This window comes from Diceros bicornis, chromosome 12, assembly GCF_020826845.1.
Source record: "Diceros bicornis minor isolate mBicDic1 chromosome 12, mDicBic1.mat.cur, whole genome shotgun sequence".
Classification (NCBI taxonomy): domain Eukaryota; kingdom Metazoa; phylum Chordata; class Mammalia; order Perissodactyla; family Rhinocerotidae; genus Diceros; species Diceros bicornis.
This window is the reverse complement of record NC_080751.1, coordinates 2,755,678-2,781,839: the sequence shown is the minus strand read 5'-3', so window position 1 is coordinate 2,781,839 and position 26,162 is coordinate 2,755,678. Positions and strand designations below refer to the sequence as shown.

At 45.9% G+C, this 26,162-nt stretch overlaps 1 protein-coding gene across 1 annotated transcript; it reads left to right on the top strand.

Moving 5' to 3' along the window:
* The first annotated feature begins 8,841 nt into the window (after window positions 1-8,841).
* Window positions 8,842-11,863, top strand: SPMIP9 (sperm microtubule inner protein 9). The gene is made up of 3 exons (XM_058550641.1): window positions 8,842-8,868; window positions 9,564-9,656; window positions 11,345-11,863. The coding sequence occupies exons 1-3, from the start codon at window positions 8,842-8,844 to the stop codon at window positions 11,762-11,764; spliced, it is 540 nt and encodes a 179-aa protein (XP_058406624.1). The 3' UTR covers window positions 11,765-11,863.
* The last annotated feature ends 14,299 nt before the right edge of the window (window positions 11,864-26,162 follow it).

The window sequence follows — 26,162 nt, the reverse complement described above, 5'->3', positions numbered from 1 at the left end:
ACTGAAGCAGCCAAAGATGATCACTGTGACCCTTTCTGAGGCCCCAACCATGGCATAGCCTGACAAAGTTCAGCTTCTGGGCGGGAGAAGCAGTCTGGGAAACTGCTTAGATACTGAAACACTGGGATTCCCAATGAAATGGCAATGACTTCCATCCAAAGACCATCACGAACCCGCCTGGAATTGAACAAGTTGGGTTTATGTCCCGCTGCAAAGAGGGAGAAGACATTCAACAGGGAGCTTTTGGAATGGGGTGTCAGACAGCATTTATTGTTGGATTTGGGCTTGTGTTAGGTGATTCGAGGGAGGGTTCAAGGAAGTGGGGCTTTGCTCTGGATTGTACGCTGTCAGGAAGCAGATGTAACTCTATAATGGTATATCTTAATAATTCTTGTCTCTCAGGCAAGAGGAATAAGTTGAGGCTAAAGGAGCAGCAGTAACTCATTAGCCGGGATAGGGAGGTGTTGGGTCATTTTCGTGTCTTGGACGATGTTCCTGCTCTGTGTGTGTTCAAACATAATTACAGAGGGGTCTTGTTTTTGTCTTGATCCACTGTGGTCACAGTGGTCTTGTCTGATGTGGGTGTTGTGTGACACGGTTTATGTTCGGGAAGAGAACACCATGGCCTAGCTGTGGGTGACAGCCTCCAGCTCAGGGGCTGCTTTTCACTTTCTCAGGGAATTTAAGGACATTGTTTGAAATGAAGACTATCCACCAAATTCCAGCATATAGGTTGCCCTCTTTAGAACTCCATGATCTTTCTCTCCAGGTGTGGAGGGGCCCCATGGCCCAGTGGTTGAGAAGGTGGACTCTGGCCCCACATTCCACCCCAAACCCAGGAGGCTGGGGCTGGAATCCTGCCTCTGTCGCTTATTAGCTGTGTGGGACCCTGAGCAAGTCACTTATCCTTTCTGTACCTCATTTTCCTCATTTACAAAATGGGGAGAGTAAAAAGGATCTATATCGTAGAGTTATGGTGAAGCTGTCAGGACTGCGCCCAGCACAGAGCATGTGCTCTGTTCTTACCATTACCATTAAACGTATGGTCAGTCCTCAAGGGCCTGGCTGATTGCAGGAGCCTCCAGCTGTTGTCATTTCTCTGTCTTCTCCTTTTTCCTGTCTGTGCTGCACACTTCTCCCACACTGGTCTTCTTCAAAAGTCCCTTTTATCACGTTCTGTGGAGTGACATGTTCCACACTCATTCCTGTTTATTGAGGATGTACTTAGTCAGGCATTGGGCTGAATGGGGCATTCACAGCATTTTACTCCATTCCCCTGCAAGGCAGACATTTTTACCACTTAAGAAGGAAATTGAGAAGAGAATACAAGGAACTTACCCAAGGACACACGGTTTGTAAGTGGCAGAGCTGGGTTCAAATGCAAAATCATCTGACTTTCAAATACTTTCCTCTCTGCACCCCTCTGAAAGTCCACACTCCTTAGCCCAGCCTTGAAGGTCGTCAGTGTCCGGACACCGCCTGTCTTTCCAGCCTGATATTTAAAAATCCCCCAAACAACCAAATAGCATTGTGGAGTGTCTAACATTTACAGGTCTAGTCTACAAGCTCAGAGGAAAATTGAGAGGCAAAAGGTAGTTCAAATATTTTTGGGAAGTAAAAAATGCATAACTAAATAAAGACATGGAAATGGCATCAAGTAAGTGACAGATATCTGCTGGAGTGTCATAAACTTTCAGAGAAGAGGGATGTGGTCGAGCATGAGATGCTGGAAGTGGTTCCCACTAGAGGTCAGGAGTTGGCTGAACCTTCAGTGACGGGCCAGATTTGGACAAAAGGAGGCTCTTCACTGAAGACTTGATTTCATGGCCACATCTTCTCTGCCCTTTCTCCAGTCTCCTCTTGAGACCAGATGCCCGGCCTCTGCACTCGCCTACCTGTGCTTGCTCATTCTCTCTTTGGGCACTTCCTGCCTCCTCCCCCTCACCAGTTTGTAAAGTGCTAGGTGGCAGGAACCTTGTGTTTTTAATCTTTTATCATCACCCCAACAACACCCCCTTCCTAACTTCTCCATACACGGACACATACACAGTGTCTAGCACCATGCCTTGCTCACCTAAGGCAGCTGATACTTGCGTGTTAAACAAATGAGGCAGAATGGCCCAAATTCTTATCCTATTTAACAATTTCATGGGCTCTTTTGGTATCATTTCTCATGGACGGTGCACATCCACAACCCTGTACCCATCACACACTGGGCTGTGATTGGCTGTCTGTACAAGTCCCTGGAAGACTCTGGGCCTCAGCTCCCTCCCCTATAAAGAGCTGGGGGTGGCCCAGCCATGGTTTCCTCAAAGTAGGCATGCATAAGAATCCTAACCATCACCACTGAAGCTTGTTAAAAGGTAGATTCCAGGGTTGGCTCCTTCTCCCAGAGATCTGACACAGAAGGTGGCAGCAGAAATCTGGGTTTTCGTATGTATCCCAGGGGGACTCAGAAGTAGATGGTCCCTGGGCTGCCCCTGGAGAAACCCTGCGCTAGATGATCCAGCTAGTTTCTATGAATCTAGAATGGAAAAGGATGACAGACCCTGTGTTTGGGGTTGGTGAAGGCATCCTTGTGGGGACAGACCTCTCCAAAGCACAAACACATCTTAATTTTCAGAGCCATCCACTTGAAAGCTAATGACTCGGATGTGAGTCCACAGGGAAAATCTAGAAGAGGCAGGCTGTGGGACAATCCAGAGTCTCCTCTCACCCCTGCAGATGTGGTACTTCCGCAGGGCCCGCCTGCCCTGCTATGCAGCAGGGGCTGATTCTGATTAACTCCGCTGGTCTTTTTTTTTTGGTTTGTTTGTTTGTTCTTCACGTGATGAGGTTTCTATTTCTGCTGAGGGCCCTCCCGGCTAAGGCACCCCGTTTGGGAAAAGCAGCGTTTGCTAAGCCCTTGGAGGCTCCTGGCTCCTGGAGAGGGATCAATATCCCCACTGCTCTGGGAGGAGGCCTTTGTAGTGTCGACTTGTTGTTTGTGTTTCAGGCTCTAAGGGAAGGTTTGCTCCTAATTAAAGGCATAAATGCTTTAATCCCTGGCCTGGGGGCTTCCCATAGCGCATTAGCTGTATTAGGAAGGAAATGGATTGTAATCCCTTTAATATAAGCCTGGAGGAACTCGAGGGCTTCTGGTTTGGGAGAAGAATTTCCTCCTGTGATTTAACAATATTAACATGCTTAATTTGCATAGATAGAAACTCGGAGGCCAGCTTTCCCTCCAGAGAAAGCCCAGTGAAGTCTGTCAGATGAATGAAGGTTACAATAATCAAGCTCCTACAGCATACCAGAACAGAGGCCGAGTCATTGTACGTTTTTCTCCTTTAGCTTTCCCACCCCACCCTGTGAATATATATTGGGCCAACTATTTTATCAGTAAAGAAATGAAGATGAAGAGATGAACCTCCTCACTGGAGGAAGGAGGGGAGGATTTTGTTGAGAGCCTTTGAGGTCCCTGTGCTTTGTATATACTGTTTATTGAATCCTGTCCACACGATGTCTTTTTGTGTGTGCTTTTTAATAACCTTTACTTCACCATAACCATGACTTTAGAAATATACTGTACTGGTTTCTGTAATGCCATTTAGTTTATCTCAGCCCACACATTTTGAACCCAACACTAGTATGTGATTTAAACTTAGAGAAGGAAACAGGATTTGCTTTCTGGTTTATTTTTCATCCCTTACAAATGTTGAAAAGATCCCCCCTCGCATGCTGCTAAAGGAGATAGCAAGAACCAGGAGAAACTCACCTGTGTTTTGTACTTCAGAGAATAACAGGTATCGCTCTGTAAACACTGAAAAAGTGGTAGACTTGACATTTTGCAATGTTTCAGGGTGAGCTTACAAATTTCATAATTATGTTGTAGTCTGGACAGAGGGAGTCTATGCACGCACAACACAGCATTTCAATTCTCAATAAAGAAATGAGGACACAGAGGCTCCTGGGGAGAAGTAACATGTCCACGCTGAGTAACCGGGCTCCTGCAGGTTATCGCATTAGCGTTGTTGCTGCGTTACCTCTGAAGCCAAGCCATTCTGCAGAAACACAACTGCAGCAAAGATAGCAAATACAGGGGACCGAAGGAGGCCTGAGTACCTGGAACCTGAGACTTTTTCACCCCCCTGGCTGGTTTCTCTCTCCTGCTGCCCTTGAACACTCCTTTAGGGAGGCGGCAGGATGCTCTCCAGGGCAGCATTGCCCCGCAGGGCTGTGTGGGGGCTACCGTACCTAATAAGATAAATCCTCTCTGTTAGCTTCAAATACCACCTGTATCACCAGCAATTCCAGAGTGAGCACCACACGCCCAGAGCTTTCTTCCCTGAGCTACAGATCCTTTTATTCAGGTGTTTACTCACCTGCTCCACTTGGAAGCCACACAGCCTGCACAACTGCCATATGACCCAAACTGCACTGATGGTCATACTCCCCAAATCTACTCCTCCCACAGCGTTTCCCCTCTCATCAAAGGACCATCAACGCCCAATGACTCATTCCAAAACTCTGGGAATCGTCTTTGATACCTCTCTCTGTCTTGCCCCTGCCGCTTCCAAGTAGTGATTAAATCCTACAGAGTTTGCTTCTAAAATGCCTTTGAATCTCCCCACTCTTCTCCATATCCACCATCTCCTCCACCTGTCCCAGCCACCATCCTCATCCATGCCCTGCAACTCTCTTCCTCTTCCCCCAGGCCATTGTCCACCCGGGATCTTTTTGATATGCACATCCCATCGCCTTATCCTTCTGCTTAAACTCCCCGGTACTTCCTGTTATTCTCAGGATAAAGTCACCTCCTGTACCCCTCTAAGTGAAGCCCCCATCTCCCTCTCCAGCCTCATCTGGAACCGCTTGTCCCTCCTCACTCCGCTCTTGGAGAGCATCATCTATCTCTACACAAGACCAGTCTCCCTTCAGCCCTAGGGCAGTCACACAGGCCTAAGAATTCTCTTTCCTCTTTAGGACGGAGTTAAAATGTCACTACTTGAGGCAACTCCTCCCTGACCACCCCCCAAGACTGGATCAGGTCCCCACACCCATATTTCTCCTTCATGGCACTTGTCACAATTGTAACTAAAGACTCACTTGTGTGACTATATATATGCCTAAAATTATACCGTAACTTCATAAAGGTAGAGATCGCGTCTGTTTTATTTCATTACTGTAATCATGGCCCTTGCATAGTGTCTGGCACAGAGCAGAAACACAAAACATATGGATGAATATTGGTATGAACAACACTAAGTACCTTCACAGACATATCCACTTGACTTCCTACATTCATTTCAAGTGATATTACATTCCTGTTTTATAGATGATCAAACTGACTTCTGTTGAACATCCACGATTTACCCAAAGATGTGAGGATAGTGTCAGGATTTGAAGTCAGGACTCCAAAATCTACTTGGTAATATTTTCCTGAAAAATACATCCGGGAGGCACAAAAATCACTTGTTCTGACCCAGCTGTCCCCTCCACTGCCATCTCTGCAGCCATTCTGTTCTTTACCCTGTTCTTTGCCATTTTTTTCAGTTTTATTAAATTCACAAGCGCTTCCTACATCCTTGCACTTAACTGAGAGTGCACTGAGGGATAAAAGATGAGGAAGACCCAGTTCTTTACTGAAGGATCCAGAGTTTTTTAGGAGAAATAACTACTATAGCTCTCCAACCTTGAATTTTTTGGGACTGCTTCAGCTGTAAGTTACGTAAACTCAACTAAAATTGGCTTTAGCAAGAAAAGGAATATATTGGCTCACATAAACTGCAAAGTCTAGATGTAAGTCAAGCTTCAGGCATGGTCGTATCCAGGGGCTCAGCATCCTCATGATGCAGTCACTCTCTGTCTCCATCTCTTGGGTCTTCTTTTCTCTGCTGATTTTATTCTTGGCCAGGCTCTCTCCACTTGGGCAAGGATGGCCTCAGGCAGCTCCAGGCTCACATGGTTCTTAATGCCCCCTATCTCAGAAAGACAGAGCCTCTTTCCCAAGAGCTGGGGATGATGCTCATCAGCCCACCTTGGGTCATGAGCCTCTCCCTGAATCAATCATGGTGGCCTAGAGGATGGAATATTCTGAGGACAACATGTTCATTTAGAGCTGGAGTAAGGTCGGCACCACTCAAACCACATGATCCCTAAGGGGAGAGAAACGGTTCTCTAAAGTGAAATTGGCACGCCGTTGCAGAAAGAAGGGGAAAGTCAGAGACTTAGAACACATTCCTTCTCTCGGCCTCATGCCCTCACCCGCCCCTCCTCAGCCCACCTTGCTCCAAGTTGCTCCTGTCTGACAGGCTTTGCGCTTGCTGACCCCCGTGCTGGGAGCCCCTCTCCTCCAGACCTCTGCGTGGCTGGCTCTTCCCCACTTGAGATCCCTGCTGTGACATCACCTCTCAGAGAGGCCTTCTCAGACCCCCATCTGAAGTGCCCACTCGGTCACTATCTCACACATCATCTTGCTTATTTGCTGCTTCTGATGGAGGCTGAACTGCTTATTACTTTGTCTACTCTGTGTTACTCTCACCAGAATGTAAGCTCTGAGCAAGCAGGGATTTCCATCTGTTTTGTTCACTGTCGAATCTGCCAGGTTCAGAACAGTGCCCAATACAAATAAGTGCTCAGTAAATATTGGTTGGATAAATTAAAGGAATTTCTGGTGGCTTCTAGTGAAAGACCAAGGAGAGCTTCATGGAAGAGGGGGACCTTAAAAAGAGAGGAATTTTTTTATTGTGATAAATATATGTAACATAAAATTTACCATTTTAACCATTTTAAGTGTACAATTTAGTGACATTAAGTACATTTACAATGTTGTGGAATCATCACCACTACCCATTTCCAGAACTTTTTCATCTTCCCAAACTGAAACTCTATATCCATTCCTCCCAGCCCCCTGGCAACCACAATCCTACTTTCTGTCTCTATGAATCAGATGACTCTAGGTAACTCACATAAGTGGTATCGTACAATATTTGTCCTTTACAGTTGAGCTTATTTCACTTAGCATAATGTTTTCAAGATTCATCCATGTTGTAGCATGTGTCAGAATTTCCTTCCTTTTTAAGGCTGAATAATATTCCATTGTATGTATATACCACAATTTGTTTATCCATTTCATTCATCTGTTGATGGATATTTGGGTTGCTTCCATCTTTTTGCTATTGTGAATAATGCTGCTATGAACATGGGTGTGCAGGTATCTGTTTGAATCCCTGCTTTCACTTCTTTTGGGTGTATACTCAGAAGTGGAATTGCAGGATCATATGGTAAATCTATGTTTAATTCTTTGAGGAACCACCAAACTTTTCCACAGTGGCTGCACCATTTTGCATTCCTACCGGCAATGAGCAAGTGTTCCAATTTCTCGACATCCTAGCAACACTTGTTATTTTTTGCTTTTGGATTATAGCCGTGTGAAAGAAGGTGGAATTTTGACAGATGGAGGAGAGATAAGCCAGCCTTTCAGGCAACAGAGGATTGGAGGGGCTTTGGTATAAGGTGGATTTGTCGCTTGTTGTCTGACATCATAATCCACATGGGGTTCTGTTTACTTACTTCTCCTGGAAATAGATCGATTCTATAGAGTATTGGAAAGCCCTTGCCACCCGGGTACCTTCAAGGTTGCTAGGGTTCCTGTTGGCTCCCGTGTGCTGGGACACCAGCAGCTCGCTGTGTGAGAGAGTGAGCCAGGGACAGGGGAACTGACATGCAGGCAGGTTGGCCAGCCACCCCATCACAATGACCAAGAACTGTGACCAAAACAGCCTGCATCATGTAGGTCAAGGTTCATCTCAAAGACAGGTGTGGCAGAGGGACACATCAGCAGGACTCTCCATGCGGCAGGGGCACCTGGAGTTGGAAAGGCAGGATCATCATCATCCCCTTGGCAGAAGGATGGGTAGATACTGTTTGCATAGAAACTGGACCCCAGCCCCAGGAGAAGAGCTGTCTATGCACAAAAAGGAGGGAACACAGGAGCCATTTGAGGTCTGGCAACCACCCTGCTGGGCCATTGTCTGCTGAATGGAGTGGGGCTCAGGGCAGGGGTCTGTGGGGATGAAATGGAGCACCAATCAAGAACCTAGGGGGTCATGTATGCAAGATGGGGTGAGCTCAAAGAGCTCTCCAGTGCCCAGGCAGTCAGGCCAAGCCTCTAGGACTTCAGGGCTGGGGGGCGAGGGGCAGGGTTGGACCTACATGCTGCTCTTGTTCAACTGGGAATGCAGAGCCTCACAAGTTTACCCTGGCTACCCCCAATTTCCACTAGAAAACACAGTCAGTGCTTCTGAATCAGGGTGCCTCTAAGGCCTAGGCATGAACCTTGCTTCCTGAGGGTAGTTCAGAGCGCTGTTCAGTGGGACATGTGTGCTGGAGTAGCTCACCCTGGCTCTGAAAGCCCAGTCTGTGCACATCTTGGCAATTTGCCATTAGTGACAATATAGTGATAGCTCAAAATGGGCCATGGTGGGAGCATTTACAACACAGAAATTGGCAAATATAAACTGGGGCTTATTTGCCCTGAAAGGTGATTGCTAGACATTTAGCAGCATACCACTTCCCCTGCTGTCAGACTTACCTCCGCTTGAGAGATAAATCTGATGTTCTCAACACCTCCAATTCCTCCTGAATTCTGTGCCAGACTCTTTGCCTCAGGGCCCCTGCCCACCAGCCCATTTATCCCTGCTGCCACCCCCAATCCCTGGATGATTGCATAATGTGCAGGGTGGGGCTAAGAGGACTGGGAGTGGTACTTGGTTGGCACAGCTTTGGGGACAGTGGCTGTTTTGCCTGCCAGTGGCAGAAGCAAGGCTAACCAACTTGTCTATGTCTAGGTCGTCTGCTATGGCAGGTGTGGTGTACCCCAGACAGGTGAGTGCTGTGGGATTCTGTCCCTGTGACCATCCCAAGATTGGTCAGCCTCAGCAAGCAGCCCCAGAGGAGGGCCAGGCTCTTTGGGGCTCCCTCTGGTCATCATTCTGGAACAATGGATTTTTTCAAAACAGGCAGGGGAGAGCTAGGTGTGTACATGGGGTTCATTTATTTAGCCAGCATGCATTTACTGGGCACCCTCAGTGTGTTGGGCACCATGCTGGGCTTTGAGGCTGCAGAGATGCCTAAGATTAGGTCCTAATTTAGTGAACTTCATTAAATCATTTATAGTATACCACGATAAGTGCTGTAGTGATAGATGTAGAATGTACTATGAAAGCAGAAGAGAAGGGGTTTAATTCTTGGGCAGTGGAGAATAAAACGGTGGGAGAGGTGTTTTGGGGATGTGACATTTAATCTGGGTCTTAGAGGATATGTAGGAGTTTGCCAGTCGGTGAGGAGTGCAACTAGCGTTTCCAGCAGGAGATCAGAGCATGTGCCAGGCATGTGTGAAGAGTGGAAAGAAGTGAGGCTCGAGTGCGGAGGGGCATGTAGAAGGCAGATCATGACGGGCTCCAAACGCCAGGCCCAAAAGTTGGCCTTTGTCCTGCAGACAATGAGAAGCCACTGAATACCTTTAAGTGGAAGAACAACAAGATGGGGTCTCTTGTTTTGTATTCTTCCTTGTCCTTTAGGCCCCTGTGGACTTAGACATTTACCAAAGCTCCTACATGGTCGACTATAAACCCTATGGGAAGCACAAATACTCCAGGGTCACACCACAAGAGGTAAGAAGTCACTCAGTCTTGTCTGTTCAATTGCCCACTGGAATCCTGATTTCATTTTTATTATAAGTGTGGACATTGGGGGCACTTAGTTAGAACAATATCCTATGCCAGGAGATCTAAGAGGACTTTTATGTGTATGTGTGGGTGTATTTTAAAATGTACATCAAATATAAGTCATGCATACAAAAGAATGTAAATAATATATAATTACAGTTTCAATAACATTGATAAAACAAGCACCATCATCAGCCAGCTTAAAACATACCACATTAACAGTATCTTAGAGCCCTTGTGTGCCCCCCCGTCCCCCCACTTCCAGAGGTAGCCACTGTTCTGAGTTTCAGGTTAATCATTCCCTTGTGTGCATGCGTGTGTGTGTGTGTGTGTGTGTGTGTGTGTGTGTTTTAAACAGTTTACCCTGTATGTATGTATCCCTCTAAACAAATTGTTTAGGTTTGCCTTTTTTGAACTTTATTGTATATTGGATCATACTATTTGTACTCTTCTGTGACTTTTATTTTTTGCTACACATTATGGCATATTATTCATTTTCTGCTGTGTTGTATGACATTGCACGAATATGCTGCCGTATATTTGCCCATTCTCCTGTTGGTGGACATTTGGGTTATTTACTTTTTTGTTACTCCCTGCCCCCAAATACTGCAATGGAGATGAGGCACAGCCTCATGTGCAAGAGGTCACCCATCTCAGGAGTGAAATTGTTTGTTGCAGGTGACATAACTGCTTTCCAAAGTGGTTGTATCGGTTTACTTTCTCACCAGAAGATAGTCCTGTAGCTTTCCAATCTTGCCATACTTGGTATTGTCACACTTTTTAATTTTTGTCAATTTGGTGGGTTTGAAATAATATTTTCTTCATGGTCATATGAAGAAATGAAAATATGGTCATAATTTTCATTTCACTGATTATTCATGAAGTGCAGCATCTTTTTGTTTATTTATGGATATTTATTATTCTGTGAAATGTCTGTTCATGTCTTTTGCCTCTTTTCTATTGGGTAGCTTGACTTTTTCTTATTACTTTATTGGAGTTCCTTAAATATTCTGGACGTCTTTCATTTGCCAGTTATGAGTGGCAAAACTCTTCTCTAGTTTATGGTTTGTCTTTTCACTCTGTCTTTCAGTGAATAGAAATTCTTATTTTAATATAGCTAGATGCATCAGTGTTTTCCTTTATCATTTGCTCTTTTTAAGTCTTGTTTAAGAAATTTTTTCCTATCTTGAGGCATCTCCACTAAAAAGAAGAAGAAGAAGATCTATATAGACAAAGGTGGAACAATTTCTGAGATACATTATTTAATGGAAGCAAAGTGCAGAGTGGAATTATAATATGCATGATTTGTGTATAAACCAGGGGGGTGGATATATACGTGTATGTTTATATGTACATAAAATATTTCTAGAATGATGCAAAAAGCACTGATGGCAGTGATTGCCTCTGAAGATGGGAACCAAGGCAAGAGGAGGACAAGAAAGAGACTTACTTTTCACTATAAACCTTTTTGTATTATTTCAGTATTTTCGTCTGTTGTATATATTACCATTCAAAAACTAATTTAAAATTTTCAAAAATAGAGAAAAGTGTGCTCTGTCTTAGATACTTCCAAGGAAGCTGCATTGTCTTTCACCTCTCTCAGCCCTCTGTTCATACGTGATTTGTTTCCATAGCAAATGAAGCTAGACACCCAACTCCGGGACAAAGAGTTTTACAGGCCCATCCGTAGCCCCAACCCCAAGCTAGAGGATGGACACCCTGCCTTCAAAAGACTCTACATGACCGCCAAAGACCTGGGACACGCCGGTTTCTTCCCGTCACAGGACCTTGTGAGCACAGCAGAGGACGAACACAGGTTCACCAGTATTTGCCCTTCGGTGTACCCAGTTTCCCATGTGCTGTACCTGGCCCAGGGTGACCCAAACCTGGTCCACCAGAGCACCAACTTTCCGTGCCTCCTGGAGCCCGAGCGCCAACCTGCTGCAGAGGAGGACAAAGGCTACCTACTGCCCGGCTGCCCCTGTCCTCATCACGGTATGGTCAAGGTCCCCATCTTGAACCGATGGGGGCCCCTCATGCCATTCTACCAGTAGGAAGGTGACAATGACTTCCAAGGGCACTATGGAAATCCTTCCCTCTCAAGGAAATCCCTGTTCTGCCCTTGGAGTACAGAGAGAAGAACTGAAAATAAAACCCTGGAAAGATGTTGCAGCAGCACAGGGACTGTACTTGTTCTACCTTAGTCCCTGCCTGCCCTGGGACACAGCATCCCCACCCCAGAAGGAGGGAAGGAGGGAGAGAGGGAGGGAGGGGAAGAAGGAAAACTGGTATGTACGGAGGGTTGGAATTTGTGTGACCGGTCTTTATAATTAAGAGTCCTGCTGTAAAGATTCTTACTGTTTTAGGCATTTGCTTACAAAATGGGAAAAATCATGTTTCCCATAGTCATCTGAATGTTGGCTGTGATTGTAAAACTTGAAATGTTGTTGGATAACTTTTCCCATCAATACTCTTATTTTAGTTTATTCACCGCTCTCACCTTTGTAGCAATCAACAGTAACCATTTAGAGGGCATCATTTTATACTTTTCTTCTTGTTCAGTGGAGCTTTTGTAAACATATACATGTGTGAGTCAGATGGGAAATAGGCTAAGCTGCTGTAACAAACAGAACCAAAATACAGTGGCTTGAATAACATACTAGTTTCTCTCTCGTCTAACAGTTCAGAGGTAGGCAGTCGAGGAGGGTGGGGCATTTTTGCTGTGGCCTCCATCTCTGGCTGCTATAGGCTAAATTGTGTCTCCCTCCAAATTCATCTGTTGAAACCCTAACCCCTAAAAGTGATTATATTTGGAGATAGGGCCTTTAGGAAGTAATTAAGGTTAAATGAGGTCATAAGGGTGGGGCTCTAATCTGACAGAATTGGTGGCCTTCTAAAAAGAGGAAGATAAATAGTCTCTCTGTCTTTCTACACACACACACACACACACGCACACACACACACACACATACACCAAGGAAAGGTCACGTGAGGACACAGCGAGAAGATAGGCATCTGCAAGCCAGGAAAAGAGGCCTCACCAGAAACCAAATCCTGCCAGCACCTTGATCTTGGACTTCCAGCCTCCAGAACTGTGAGGAAATAAATTTCTGTTGTTTAAGCCGCCCAATCTGTAGTATTTTGGTATGGTAGCCCGAGCAGACTAATACAGTGACTGAGTCAGCTGCTGACATTTTTCAGTTGGCAGAAAGCAAGAAACACCCAGGGGAATACAGTTGCATTCTTTTTTAGGGGCACAATGTAGAAATGATATTCTTCACTTCTAGTCATGTCCTCTTGGCCAGAGCTTAGCCACATGGCCCCACTAAACTGCAAGGAAGCCTGGGAAATATAATTTTTATCCTGGGTGGCCACATGCCCAGCTAAAAATGAGAGGTAGTAGTGTAGAAGGAGAGGATGGATTTTGGTGGATGAGTACCCATTTTTGCCACAATACACGAGAAGGCTTTCCCATTGGAGTCACACTATACACCAGTGCTTCCCTCAGGAATCTTGTTAAAATGCTGATTCTGATTCAGTAGGTCTAGAGTGGGGGCAAGATTTTGCATTTCCCACAAGCTCCCAGGTGATGCCAATGCCTTGTACGGTAGACCCCATTTGAGTAACGAGGCTGTACACAATACATCTTCCTTTTCTCTTCACAGGTCATTACTTATAGATCTAACTATTTTTAATGGCTGCATGATATTCCATTGAATTGATGGATCTTGAGTCATTAAACTATTTCCTTATTGGTAGAAAGTCACGCTTTTCCAATATCCTCCCTACAAATAGTGCTGCAGTAACTATTCATAAACATATATCTTTACAAGTGATGCTCTTATTTCAGTAAGACAGACTCTTACAACTGCTGAGTTTGTGCTGGGTCAAAGGGTATGGGTGTTTGGTGTTGATAGATATTACTAGCACAGCCCCCTCCCTGCCAGCAGTGGGTCCTAGCGCCTCTTTCCCCATCTCCTCACCAGCACATGGATGTTATTCAGTCTTTTTAAATTTTGGCCAATTTGATAAATAGAAAATGGTATCTTATCATGATTTTAATTTGCAATTACTTGGCTATTAGTGAGATATAGGATCTTTTTTGTATCATTAGTCATTGGGCTTCTGAGTTGCATCTTTTTCCCTTGAGTTGTTTGTCTCTTTTCTGATCAATTTATAGGAGCTTTTTGCACATTGGCCATGTTAGCCCTTCATCTGGTGCGAGTTCCAAATATGTTTTCTCTTTAATTTTAAATATAAAATTTTAAATATATAATCTAAATGTATTTTTTTCTAGTATAAAATTAATACCTTCAGTAGAAAATGTTGCAAAGTGAAGAAAGGTGTGAAGAAGAAATAGAAACCACCTCTAATCCCACTGCTCAGTTAGTGACAACTCCTGTTAATATTTGATGCCCAGGGTGGCAGAAGAATGGTTAAATTCTTGGGCTATGGAGACAAACAGAACTTGGGGCCCACCCATGCCTCAGTTTACTTCTCATCAGCTGAGGGTACTCTAAAAGTAATTTTCTCTCTGAACAGCAATTTCCTCATCTGTAAGAGGCATTAAAAATGCTCCTATTTTTTGAGTGAACACTATTCGCACAGCACCTGAGATATAGTCAGTGCCCGGTGAAAACTTTTACACACATATTTACAAATCTCACACTGAACACGTAATTTTAAATCCTGCTTGGTCTTAGTTGCATTAACTATAAACATTGCCACTCAACCTTAAAACCTTATAAATATCCTTGCATGAACATACCATAATTACTATTGTTAGACAGTCAAGTTGTTTTCTTTTTTTTTTTAATTTTATTTATTTATTTTTTCCCCCAAAGCCCCAGTAGATAGTTGTATGTCATAGTCGCACATCCTTCTAGTTGCTGTATGTGGGACGTGGCCTCAGCATGGCCAGAGAAGAGGTGCGTCGGTGCGCGCCCGGATCTGAACCTGGGCCGCCAGCAGCGGATCACGCGCACTTGACCTCTAAGCCACGGGGCCAGCCCCAAGTTGTTTTCAATTATGTATTTTTCTCTTACAAATAAGGCTACAGAATAAACTTTTTTCCTGTAATTCAGTAGAAAAAGAGAGGCGAAGTTACTGGGTCAGAGTGTATGAATACATTCTTGATGCGTATTACCAAACCACTTTCTAAACAGGCATATTTCTAATATTAAGGAATCATACTAATTTTGTTAGGTGTGATAATGGCATTTTGGTTATCTTAGAGATACTCCATTTTGAAATATTTACACGAGAGATGATGTCTGAAATTTATTTTAAAATGCTCTAGCAAAATGACCAGTGTTAGTAGACTAGGGGAATGTGTGAAACAATATCAATGACAAAATAAAAGTTGTAGCTGGGCGATGGGTGAATAGAAGTACATTATCCTACTCTCTTTACTTTTGTGTATGTTTGAAATTTTCCATAATAAAACATGAAAACAGTAAGAAAGGAAGGGAGGAAGGAAGGAGGAAAAGAAAGAAAGGAAGGGAAAGGAAGAAAAGAGAAAGATGTACCCTTTAGATGACCACTGGCCGTTTATAAGTTTGTCTAATTCTTAATATCCTTGTCATCCTTCCTACTCTCATTAAGAAAGAAAGAAGGAAGGAAGGAAGGAAGGAAGGAAGGAAGGAAGAAAGGAAGGAAGGAAGAGGGAGAGAAGGAGTTTGTTAGTTTGATAGTAGAGTCTCTTTGATCCCTGGGGAGGTTGAAGAATTTTGTAAATGATCGTTATCCCTTCATCAGTTGTAAAATGCTTCCTTACCAGGGTGTTCCCTTCTCCCTTACCTGTTACAATCTGTGAATCTGTTTTATCCAGAACGCCTTCTAGGGTGTCTATAAAAGGAAGTGTCTATGGAAAAAAGTTCACTACTTCTCAATGCTTGTTAATAAATAACATTTTTTTCAGGATTGGGTCACGTGGATCAGCTGACGGTGTTAACACATAGTTGTTTCCACAAAATAATTTAGTTGTGGTGAAAATGTTAACAACAATAGCTACTTTTTACCGATCACTTGTTATATGCCAGGCTCTATGTTGCACACATCACAAGCATAATTTCCTCCTCACATATAGATGAAGAAACAGACGTTCAGGGAGGTTAAGTGCCTGGCCCAAGGCCATACATGGCAAAGTCAGAATTTGAATCCCAGATTTGATTCTAACCCCAAGGTTTTACTCATTTTTGGAATGTTGCGTGTCATTTTTATTCTAAATAAATGATGGAAAGCGCTTTAACAGTTGTTTTGCTTTCTAATGGCCAAGTTTTGCTGATCAATGTGTGAACAACTGCATGGACCAAGATCGGCCGGATTCAGAGCTCTCCTTCAGGAGTTCTGGATCTGAGGGGCCCGGGAGGTCATAACCTTCATCACAGTCTTACAGGGGATGTGACTGGCCGTGCTTAGGATGTAAGATGGATCACAGACATGTGCCTGAACACTATCATGGGAGTGGACAGAGTGAGAAAGCTAGCTGTGACCTGGGTCCCCTGGAACAGAAGAGGACAGCGGCAGGGGAGCCCTGGGAGTGATCTGCTCAAAAGAGGATGAGCTGAGACCCCAACACGCTGCATTTGAAGCGTTTCCCACAGAGAGGCCTGAAGGCTGATAAACTGGGCTGTATCTGGGAGTCACTAAAATCCCAAGTTCTGCTTCAGAAATCTCTCTCTGACTCCGCCCTCATCCAGACCCCATGTCAGCAGGCTCCCTCTGTTCCAACAGAGAAACAGAGGAACTGCGCCCCCTGCAGTTCCTCCCCATGTTACCCCCTGAGAAACCTTAGAACACACCACTGATGATTTCTCCTCTCCCTGATAGCCCCCTTTGGGGCCCTTCACATGTGGCACCAACCCTCCCAACCTCATCTCCCCGCCTTCCCGATACGCACACTCAACATTTCCCACCTCTGTGCCTGTGCACTTGCTGTTGCCTTCTGTCTGCCAGACAGCCCTTCCTCCTGCTTTCCCTCAGCCCAATTATTGCCTCCTCGGAAAAGCCTGTCTTGACACTCTCCTGTCCCTACCAGTCTACTGTTCCTGCGTGTTCCCAAATCTCTTTATTCAGACATCTCTTAGAGGGGCGCTGGGGGGATTACACGAGTGAATACCTAGAGCCTGGCAAATAGTAAGGGCTCAATAAGTGTTAGATCTTTTTAATTTTTATTTTTATTACCTTTAGAATTATTACTGTTTTATTTATCTCGGAGAGTGTTTTGTCTTCATTGCTCCTGAAACCTGGCATAGAGCAGGCGCTCAATGAACACTGAAGGAATGATGGTGGTGAGAGGGAGAAAGGGCTTTCCAAGGGGAGCTGGCCCCGGGCCTGACCTCCAGGCATTTTCCATAGCTGTTCTCCAGGCTCTTGCCTCCAGCAGCTTCAGGCTCTCTGCTGGGTGTGTGTCGACCTTCAGCCAGGGAAGCTCTCAGTATCTGGCGATGTCAGGGGAAGTTACCCAGGCAGACATGCCCAAGGATGGCCCACAACTTTGCCCACTGAATTCTACTCTCTACCCATTGGAGCCATCTTTGGGAAGACAGCAGGAACTCCAAATTGGGTTTGGGCCACCCCCCTGTGCCTTCCTAATCCCAACTCTGGCCTAGTCCAATAACTGTGTTTAATCACTAGATCCAGAAGTAGCCTGCTTTGGTCAACAGACATTTTAATATTCTCGGAAGAAGACCCTTAGCTCCTCACCCAGTTTATTCCTGGGGCAGAACACGGCTGGATGCCAGCAGCCACACCCATCTGTTTTCATTCCCCTTGCATTTTCTAGAGCCCCCTGAGGTCCCTCAACGTAAGGGCGAGAGCACGGAATACGGAGCAGGTGCTGTGGAGGTGGACCCACGGTGCCACCGGGATGTGCCAGCCTCAGTGCCAGGCACAGCACATACCTTACTGAACATCCCCCATAACCATTGACTTAATACAGCTGCCACCCCATTTAATAGCTGAGGAAACCAAGAGCTCAGGTGATTTGACCAAATGTCAGGATTTGAAGCTTGACTCTTTCCTTCCATGAAAACCTTCAGTTTTCTCATCTGTAAAATGAGGATAGTTTCACCCATTTCATAATGTACATGCATGCATTTTAGAAAAAATTTTCTGGTTTTTTTGGTGAGGAAGACCAGCCCTGAGCTAACATCTGATGCCAATCCTCCTCTTTTGCTACCATCCGTGCCCATCTTCCTCTACTTTATATGAGACGCCGCCACAGCATGGCTTGATGAGCGGTGTGTGGGTGCGTGCCTGGGGTCCAAACCAGCAAACCCTCAGGCTGCCAAAGCGGAGTGTGCACTTAACCGCTGCACCACCGGGCCGGCCCCAGAAAAATTAATATTTTTTAAATTATTTATTTATTTATTTTTTCCCCCAAAGCCCCAGCAGATAGTTGAATGTCATAGTTGCACATCCTTCTAGCTGCTGCATGTGGGACTCCGCCTCAGCATGTCCGGAGAAGCGGTATGTCGGTGCGCACCCGGGATCCGAACCCCCGGCCGCCAGCAGCAGAGCGCGCGCACTTAACCGCTAAGCCACCGGGCCGGCCCCCAGAAAAATTTTTTTAAAGGTGCATAAAGTGTTCCTTTCAATTGTCGACATAAAAGAGAAGGAACCAACACCTGTTTTGCTGCACTTGCTTGTAGCTTTGCTGCTGCCCCACACTGTGCCCCCACCCCCACCATGATGTCAACCTGATGAGATGCTTTTGTCATTCCTTGGCCTGGGGAGGGGCCCAGATGATGAGGCTGAAGAAATAGGACTGGGAGGCTCCAAGATAACACTAACAGCCTTTACATGTGTATATTCTTCAGAGTTTACAAAACACAGCCACAGATGGTATCTCCCTTAATTCTCATTTCATCTCTGTGACATAGAAATTCTTACCCCCTTTTCACAGAGGGGATAAGTAATAAGGCTGAGTGGAGATGCAGACCCCAGGCTTGGACTTCAGTGTGCCCTCTCCTAGATCAAGTGGCCACCCACTGTGGATCACTAATTCTGAAAGAGTGCCTAGCAGGGGATCACATCCGAGCACCTTGATTAAATGCTGATTCCTCAGCTCCGCCAGGTCTGCATGGAGACTCACTAGGTCTGGAGAGAACTCCAAGCATGTGCATTTTTATCCAGTTCACCCGGAGTTTGGGTCTCTGGTGCTCTGTGGATCACACTTTGAGAAGCAGCAGAAGAGGATGCAGAGTTCCTGGAAGTCTCGGGGCAGATAGCAGTGAATCTCTGCTGGAGATAAACTTATAACTGGGGGGTATGCGGGTGGATGGGTGGGCGTGGGGGGGTGGATCAGAGCATGCACATAGTGAAATGTCTCAAGAATGTTTTGGCCAAGCAACATGCCAGAATGTGTGCACTAATAAAAACATTAAAAATACGTATATTCCACCTACATGAAGTACCTAGAGTAGTCAAATCCATAGAGACGGAAAGTAGAATGGTGGTTCCCCAGGGCTGGGAGGAGCAGGGAGTGGGGAATTAGTGTTCAATGGGCACAGAATTTCAATGTAGGATAATGGAAAAGTTCTGGAGATGAATAGCGGTGATGGTGGTACAACAATGTGAATGTATTTAATGCTATTGAACTGTACATTTGAAAATAGTTGAAATGGTAAATTTTATTTTATGTGTATATTTTATCACAATAAGAACACATATACACGCATTTGAAAGGGAAGCTTCTCTAGGTATGACATAAAGCCTGGAAACTATAAATTTAAAAAAATAATACATTGCCTACAATAATAATTGAAATTTCTGCATGGAAAAATACCATAAACAAAATTAAAAGGCAAAGAACAAACAGGGAAAATATTTGCAACACAAATGACAAAAGTATGAGACCCTTACACACCAAGAAGAAAAAGACCAACAATGCGGGAGAAAAACTATTTTCTTAATTCAATCCTTCACTCATTCAGCAAATATTTAAAGCTTACGTGCCAGGCACAATTCTAAGTGCTTGGAATATGACAAAAATAAAAATAATAATGAGACAAGGAGACTCCATACCAGTTGGGGAGAATGACAATAAACTAAGCAAGGAAAGTACATAGTATGTTGAACTAAGAAGTGGAGAAAAGCAGGCACGAAGATGAGAGAGCTGTGACACTGGGCGTAGGTTAGACAGGTTCATCAGAGCAGGTCTCACTGAAAAGGTGATATCTGAGCAAAGCCCTGGAGGGGAGAGAGGGCTTCTCACGGGGATGAGTGGGGCCCACGTGACCAGGCAAAGACCCTGAGGGAGACGGGCCTGGGAGGCCGTGTCAGGGCAGCAGAATGAGGTCAGAGGAGTCACAGGGGTCCCTCAGGATTGTCTATGGACTGTTAAGCCGTTGTAAAGGCTCCTACTCTTATTTTAAATGAGATGGGAGCTACTGGAAAGTCATGAGCAAAGGGATGACATGACTAGATTTCTGTTTTTAAAGAAAGACTTTGGCCACTGGGTTACGAGCAGACTGAGAGGGCAAAGGCAGAAGCAGAGAAGTGCATTAGGGTGATCAGGCGAGAGCTTGGGACTTGGACCAGAAGCAGGTGTGGGGGTGGAGATGCTGAGGAGTGGTCCGATTTGGGGCGTATGTGAAGGTACAGTCAATAAGACTTCCAGGGGGCATGTGAGAGAAAAAGAGGGGGCAGTGATGATTCTGGTTTTTTTGACGTGTGCAAACTGGAAAGGTGAGCGGCTTTTTGTTGAGCTGGAGAAGATGTCAGTCGAAATGAGGTCTGGGGGAAGATCAGTCTGGTTTTGGAAATGTTAAGTTAGAAATGCCTCTAGGCCATCCAAGTGGAGATTTGAGGAGGCAGCTGGCTACATGTGGGAGAGGTCAGGGCTGGCTGTAGATAGAAACTTGGCAGTTAACAGCCTATGGATGGCATTGAAAACCAGGAGACCTGACCCCGTTGACAAGGCATAGAAGTGGTCCAAGGACTGAGATCTAGGGCAGGGCAAGGTTGAGAAGTCAGTGAGATGGGGAGGAGCTGCAAGGTGGAGGAAAACCAGGGGAGTGTGGGGTTCTGGAAACCAGGTGAAGAGAGGTGTCAGGGAGGAGGGAGCAAGCAGTGGACCAGCTGGGTCAGATGCTGCTGTTGGGCCAGGAAGCATGGGGACTGAGGACTTTCCACTGGATGCAGCAACAAGGTCACTGCTGGCCTGGAAAGGAGCCGTGTGTGTGTTTGTGTGTGCGTGTGTGGATGGACGAGGGGGTAAGGAGGGGAGGGGAGAGGGGAGCAGGAGAAAATGAGACAGGAGAAATGGCAGCACTGGGTTTGTACAGATAACTGTTGAAAAGCCTTCTTGAGAAGTAAAGGGTGTGTGGGGGGCAGGAAAATGGGCAAAGACATGGAAAGTTCACAGAAAAAGAAATACATGTGGCTTTTAAACATATGGAAAGATGCTGAACCTCATAATCAAATAAACGTCTGTGTAAACAACAAAGAGATGTCATTTTACACCTATCAGATTAGGAGAGATTAAAAAGTTGACACTATACTGTTGGAAGGGCAGAGAAGCCAACTCGCATCCGTTGTTGTTGAGACTTTAAGTTAGTACAGCCTTTCTGGTGGGTTAAAACACACTTACACTTGAGCCCGGTAATTCTACTCCTAGGAATTCGTCCCAATGGATAGAGTCACACAGGTACTCAGCGACCATACAGCCATATTCACAGCATTATTATTTACCACAGCAAAGCCCTGGAAGAAATCCAAATGGCCAACAACTAGCCTCACGGCGCAGCCACAAGCGGAACACGAGCCGCCGTACACGCAGGTGCAGCATAATGGTTACAGAGGAGCAGGTAAGGAAGCAAGTGTGTATCATCTCTGCTCATTTGTGATGAAAGGAGATACCTACATGCAGGCTGTACAGGCTGGGGGATTTCCAGGAGCACACACAAGAAACTGAATACAGGGATGGCCCTGGGGCTGGGGGGCCGGGGTTCAACGGTGGGAGACACATTTTACTTCATATCCTTTTGTACTGTTCAGAATTTTAACTAGGGACATGTACTGCCTTAAGAATTAAATTTAAAATAAAAACATACAGTGGGGTCATATCATGTAGATTTGGAGGGGACTTGCAGGTCGTCTAACCCAGTGGTTCCCACCCCCCAGTCCATGGCTGGGCTGCATCAGAATCATCTGGGGATTTGTTAGGATGCAGAACTGATGTGCAGAGTCAGCCTCTGGTACTCAGTCTGGCCATCTGGGTCACAGCTCCCCAGGCCATTCTGAAACACAGGCAGGAGAACACAGTGGGCACTGTGCTCACCATGATGTACAATTCTCTGGAGAAACCGAGGGCCTTACAAGTGCCAAGCACTGTTCTGGGGCTGTTTTCCCCACAGTGAACAGTCAGGCAAGAAGATCCCAGGGAGCTTCCTTGTCAGTAAGAAGAGACAGCTGATAAAATGATATAATAGCTAACATTAACTATTGTACAGAATATAACTAATGCTCTTAAGAACCCTGTGAAGACAGGCATTATTATTATCCCCATTGTATAGATGAGAAAACAGAGGCACAGAAAAGTCACACAGCCAGAGAGTGGTTGAGCTAGGACTGAACCCCAGCAATCTATGTCTTCAGATTATAAACACGATGGGAAAAAAAAAGACGCGGACTAACAGAGTGGAGTGCACCTCTGGGTACAGTGGTCAGAGCACCCTGGCACTCGAATGACAGGAGAAGCTCTGGGGAGTGAGAGACTCGTGGCAAGCACAAGGCCATCTGATGGAGAAGACAGCTGGGTGCGCTCATGGAACAGGAAGAAGGCTAGTGTGACTGTCGGTGGTCTTTGAGAATGGATAATTGAAGGGCAGAATGAGTGAATATCTGATTACCTTGGAGCAGTAGTTTCCTCCTGGTGTGACTCCTGCGTCAGATGGCAGGGAGTTCATTGCCTATTCCCTTACATGTCAGTTCTGTTCATTAGGAATTTCTTCCTTGGGTTGCCATTTTCTCTTTTACATTAACAGAATGCCTAAGGTTTTTCTGGGCCACAGCCACCTAGAATAAAGACTACATTTCCCAGCTTCCCTTGCATAGATCGTGGCCATCTGACATCCAGCCAATGGTCCATAAGCAGAAGGGATGTGTGCATCTTCCCCTTCTCCATCCCGCAGCGTGGACAACTATGAGCCAACTTAGACCTTGTGGGTGGGATGACCAGAGGAAAGGAGGTTGAATTCCTGAGTGGTACACAACAGTCATATCAGATCTGGAGTGTGCTGTGGGTGAGAAATAAACCACCAATGGCTCTCAACTTGGGCTGCACATTAGAATCACCTGGGGAGCTTTAAAAAATACTGATGACTGCCTCCTCCTCCTCAACTTCTGATGTAATTGGTTTGGGGTGTACCTTGAACACTGGATATTTAAAAAGCTCTCCAGCCAAAGTTGAGAACCATTGGTTTATGGCACTGTTGGTTTGGGTTTGGGTTTGTGTTACACACACCTAAACCTGTAACCTAACTTGTCTAAGCTCGAGTGGGTTTTGGCTCTTAAAAGCTGTGCCCAGGGAACAGCCATACTGCTCTCACCAGACAGGTCTTCCAATCTAAAGTCACCTCCTCCTACTGACACCTTGTTCTGCCCTTCATTGGGATGAAGGCTGATCAGGAGGAGAGTCATAGAGACTGAAATCCTGAGATTTAACCTGGAAGGGGGAGTTTCCAGGGGCTGAGGCTCATGTGGGCAGAGGCGGTAGAAAGGAGTTCACCAACAGAGAAGCAGAGGAGCACGGCAGCTTGAGGAAAGGCCAATGGTTCAGTCAATACTCCCGAACAGAGATCCGGCACGTGGCGGTTATCCAGAGTCGAGGCTTAGCTGGGTGCGTTGGTGGAGGACCTTGTATGCCAAGCTCATGAATTTGACTTTTAATCTAAGGATGACCAGGACCTGTCAGAGAACAGTGAGCAGGGAATAAATAGCATGGCCAGATTTGTGCTGTAAAACATTCTCCATGTCACCATGAGTTGGTTCAAGGCTGGAGGTGGGGAGACCCGTTTTCAGGTCCATTGAGAGGTGATGGAGACCAATGAATGCAATCTACCTGAATCTGAAGTTTTACTAAATGCCTCACATTGTTGATTTACTTTAAGCTTTTAATCAACCTAGAGTTCTGATTGTCTGCACTTGTACTGTTTCCAGGCCAGTCCTCCCTCAACCTATGTTTGTCCAGATTTGGGGGATCTGGAGGAAGAGTCATAGCTCCTTCTAGAACAGCCCCCCCCACCCCCGGCTTAAGAGTTGCTCAGAAGATATTAGTAGAATTAACTATAGCTCAGTTGCTTTTTATCTTGTTGGTGCCAGCTCTCTAAGCAGTCAGGCTGGGGCTAGGCTACAGGAGGAGGGTTGAAATAAATCTAAAATCTCACCCACAATCTATCTCAAACAATAACCTGCATATGAATCACTTGGGGCTCTTGTTAAAACATGGATTCTGGGGGCCAGCCCAGTGGCGCAAGCGGTTAAGTGTGCGCGCTCCGCTGTGGCGGCCTGGGGTTCGCCGGTCGGATCCCGGCATACACCAACGCACTGCTTGTCAAGCCATGCTGTGGCGGCGTCCCATATAAAGTAGAGGAGGATGGGCATGGATGTTAGCCCAGGGCCAGTCTTCCTCAGGAAAAAAAAAAGGAGGGTTGGCAGATGTTAGCACAGGGCTGATCTCCTCACAAAAAATAAATAAACAAAAACAAAAACAAAACATGAATTCTGATCCAGCAGGTCTTGGGTGGAACCTGAAATTCTGCATTTCTGCCAATGCTCCTGGTCCAGCAGCCTGTGGCAAGTATGAGTATGAGTGGCAAGACCTGTGGCTCTCAGCCTTGACTGCACTGGGGAACCACCTGGGAGCTTTAAACAGCCTGGATGCCTGGGCCCCACTCTCGGAGGTTGTGATTTATAGGGCTGGAGTGTGGCCTGGATATTGGCATTCTTTTCAGTTACAGGATTCTAATCTGCTGTCAGATTGAGAAGCCGTGCTTTACAATCACCCAGGGAGCCTTTTAAAAATGTAGGTTCTAGAACAACCACCCCTAAAGCTTTTGATTCTTTAAATCTTAGAAAAATCCCCCAAACAAATGTGCATTTTAGCAAGCACCCCTGGAGATTCTGCCGCAAGTGAACAGTACTCACAGTGGAACACTTCCCTCTCCTGCCTCAGGAAGACGCCCAAGGGCAGTGATTATCACAATCAGATAGAGCCAGACTGGACCCCTACACTCGTTTAGTAGCCCGGTAACAGCAGGTAACTCACTCAGGAAAAAAAAATAATCCCTCTATTTGCCTTTCCTACTAAGGTTAATATACCTGTGTGATTATTTCTGTAGAATAGATTCCAAAACTGGAATTGCTGCATCAAGCGGAATTATCTTGCAAATTTAGACAGATGTTGACCAAAAAATTCACTGAAATGCATCTCAGTTTGCACTCCTAACAGTATGTGGAAGAGAGTTCTTTTCATCACACTTTGGCTCACACAGGTAAATCTTTGAAATTTTTGCCATCTAATAGTGGAAAACTGGGATCCCACTGTTGCTTTCATTTGTATTTCCCCCATGAGTAGCGAGGTTGAGTTCTTTTCATTAATTTTCTTAAAAATACTTACAATTCACCTGATTTGCCTGATTACACCTATTGGTGGTAAATCCTTAGACTTAGTAAGCCTCAGTTTCCTCCTTTATAAAATGGGGGCGATAATATCTCCCAAGGTTGTTGTGAGGATTAGATATACAGTGCCTGGTATAAGACTTGGTATGCAGCAGGCGTTCCAGAAATGTTTGCCTTTGAAACCCACGAAGGAGCCCACCCTCCTGCCGCCCAGCAGCCCTGTGCCCCGGGCGGTTCATTCAACTGGAGGGCGAGGGCGGGCGGTGGGTGGTAATTAAGGCCTGGCGGTGGCCCAGCTCCCCCCGCCCACCTCCCCTTCCTCCCGCGCAGCACCAGTGCCGCAGCACACTCCCACTGCCGACGGTACTCGCTGCCCAGCCCGCCCTCCCCACAAAGGGACAGGCAACTGGACTGACTCGGTGACAGCTAGTCTCCCCAAACCCCACGGCCCTTGCGGGGAACCGGGAGCCCCAGCCTCTCCTCGGTGTCTTGTCGCCCCCTCGTGGCCAGTCTGAGCTCTTCCTCCCCGGGCCGGGTCTTTGCACCGACAATACCTGGCGCCGCTCCCGGCTGCGCCGGAGCCAGATTCCGGCCCAGGGAATAGATAGCGCATGCACATATCTTTGATCTCCAAACCCTCTGGCCACGCTGTGCCCCGGCTCCCGGTGGAGTCAAACGAGGAAGGACTCCCAGGCTACCCTGTTGACCGGCAGCTTAGGGTGAATGTCCTGGAAGAAAGAAGGAATGCTCCGCGCTACCGCCTCACCCCAGCCCATACAGCAGCCCCCGACCCCTCAGTATAACAAAGGGCATTTCTTGATTGCT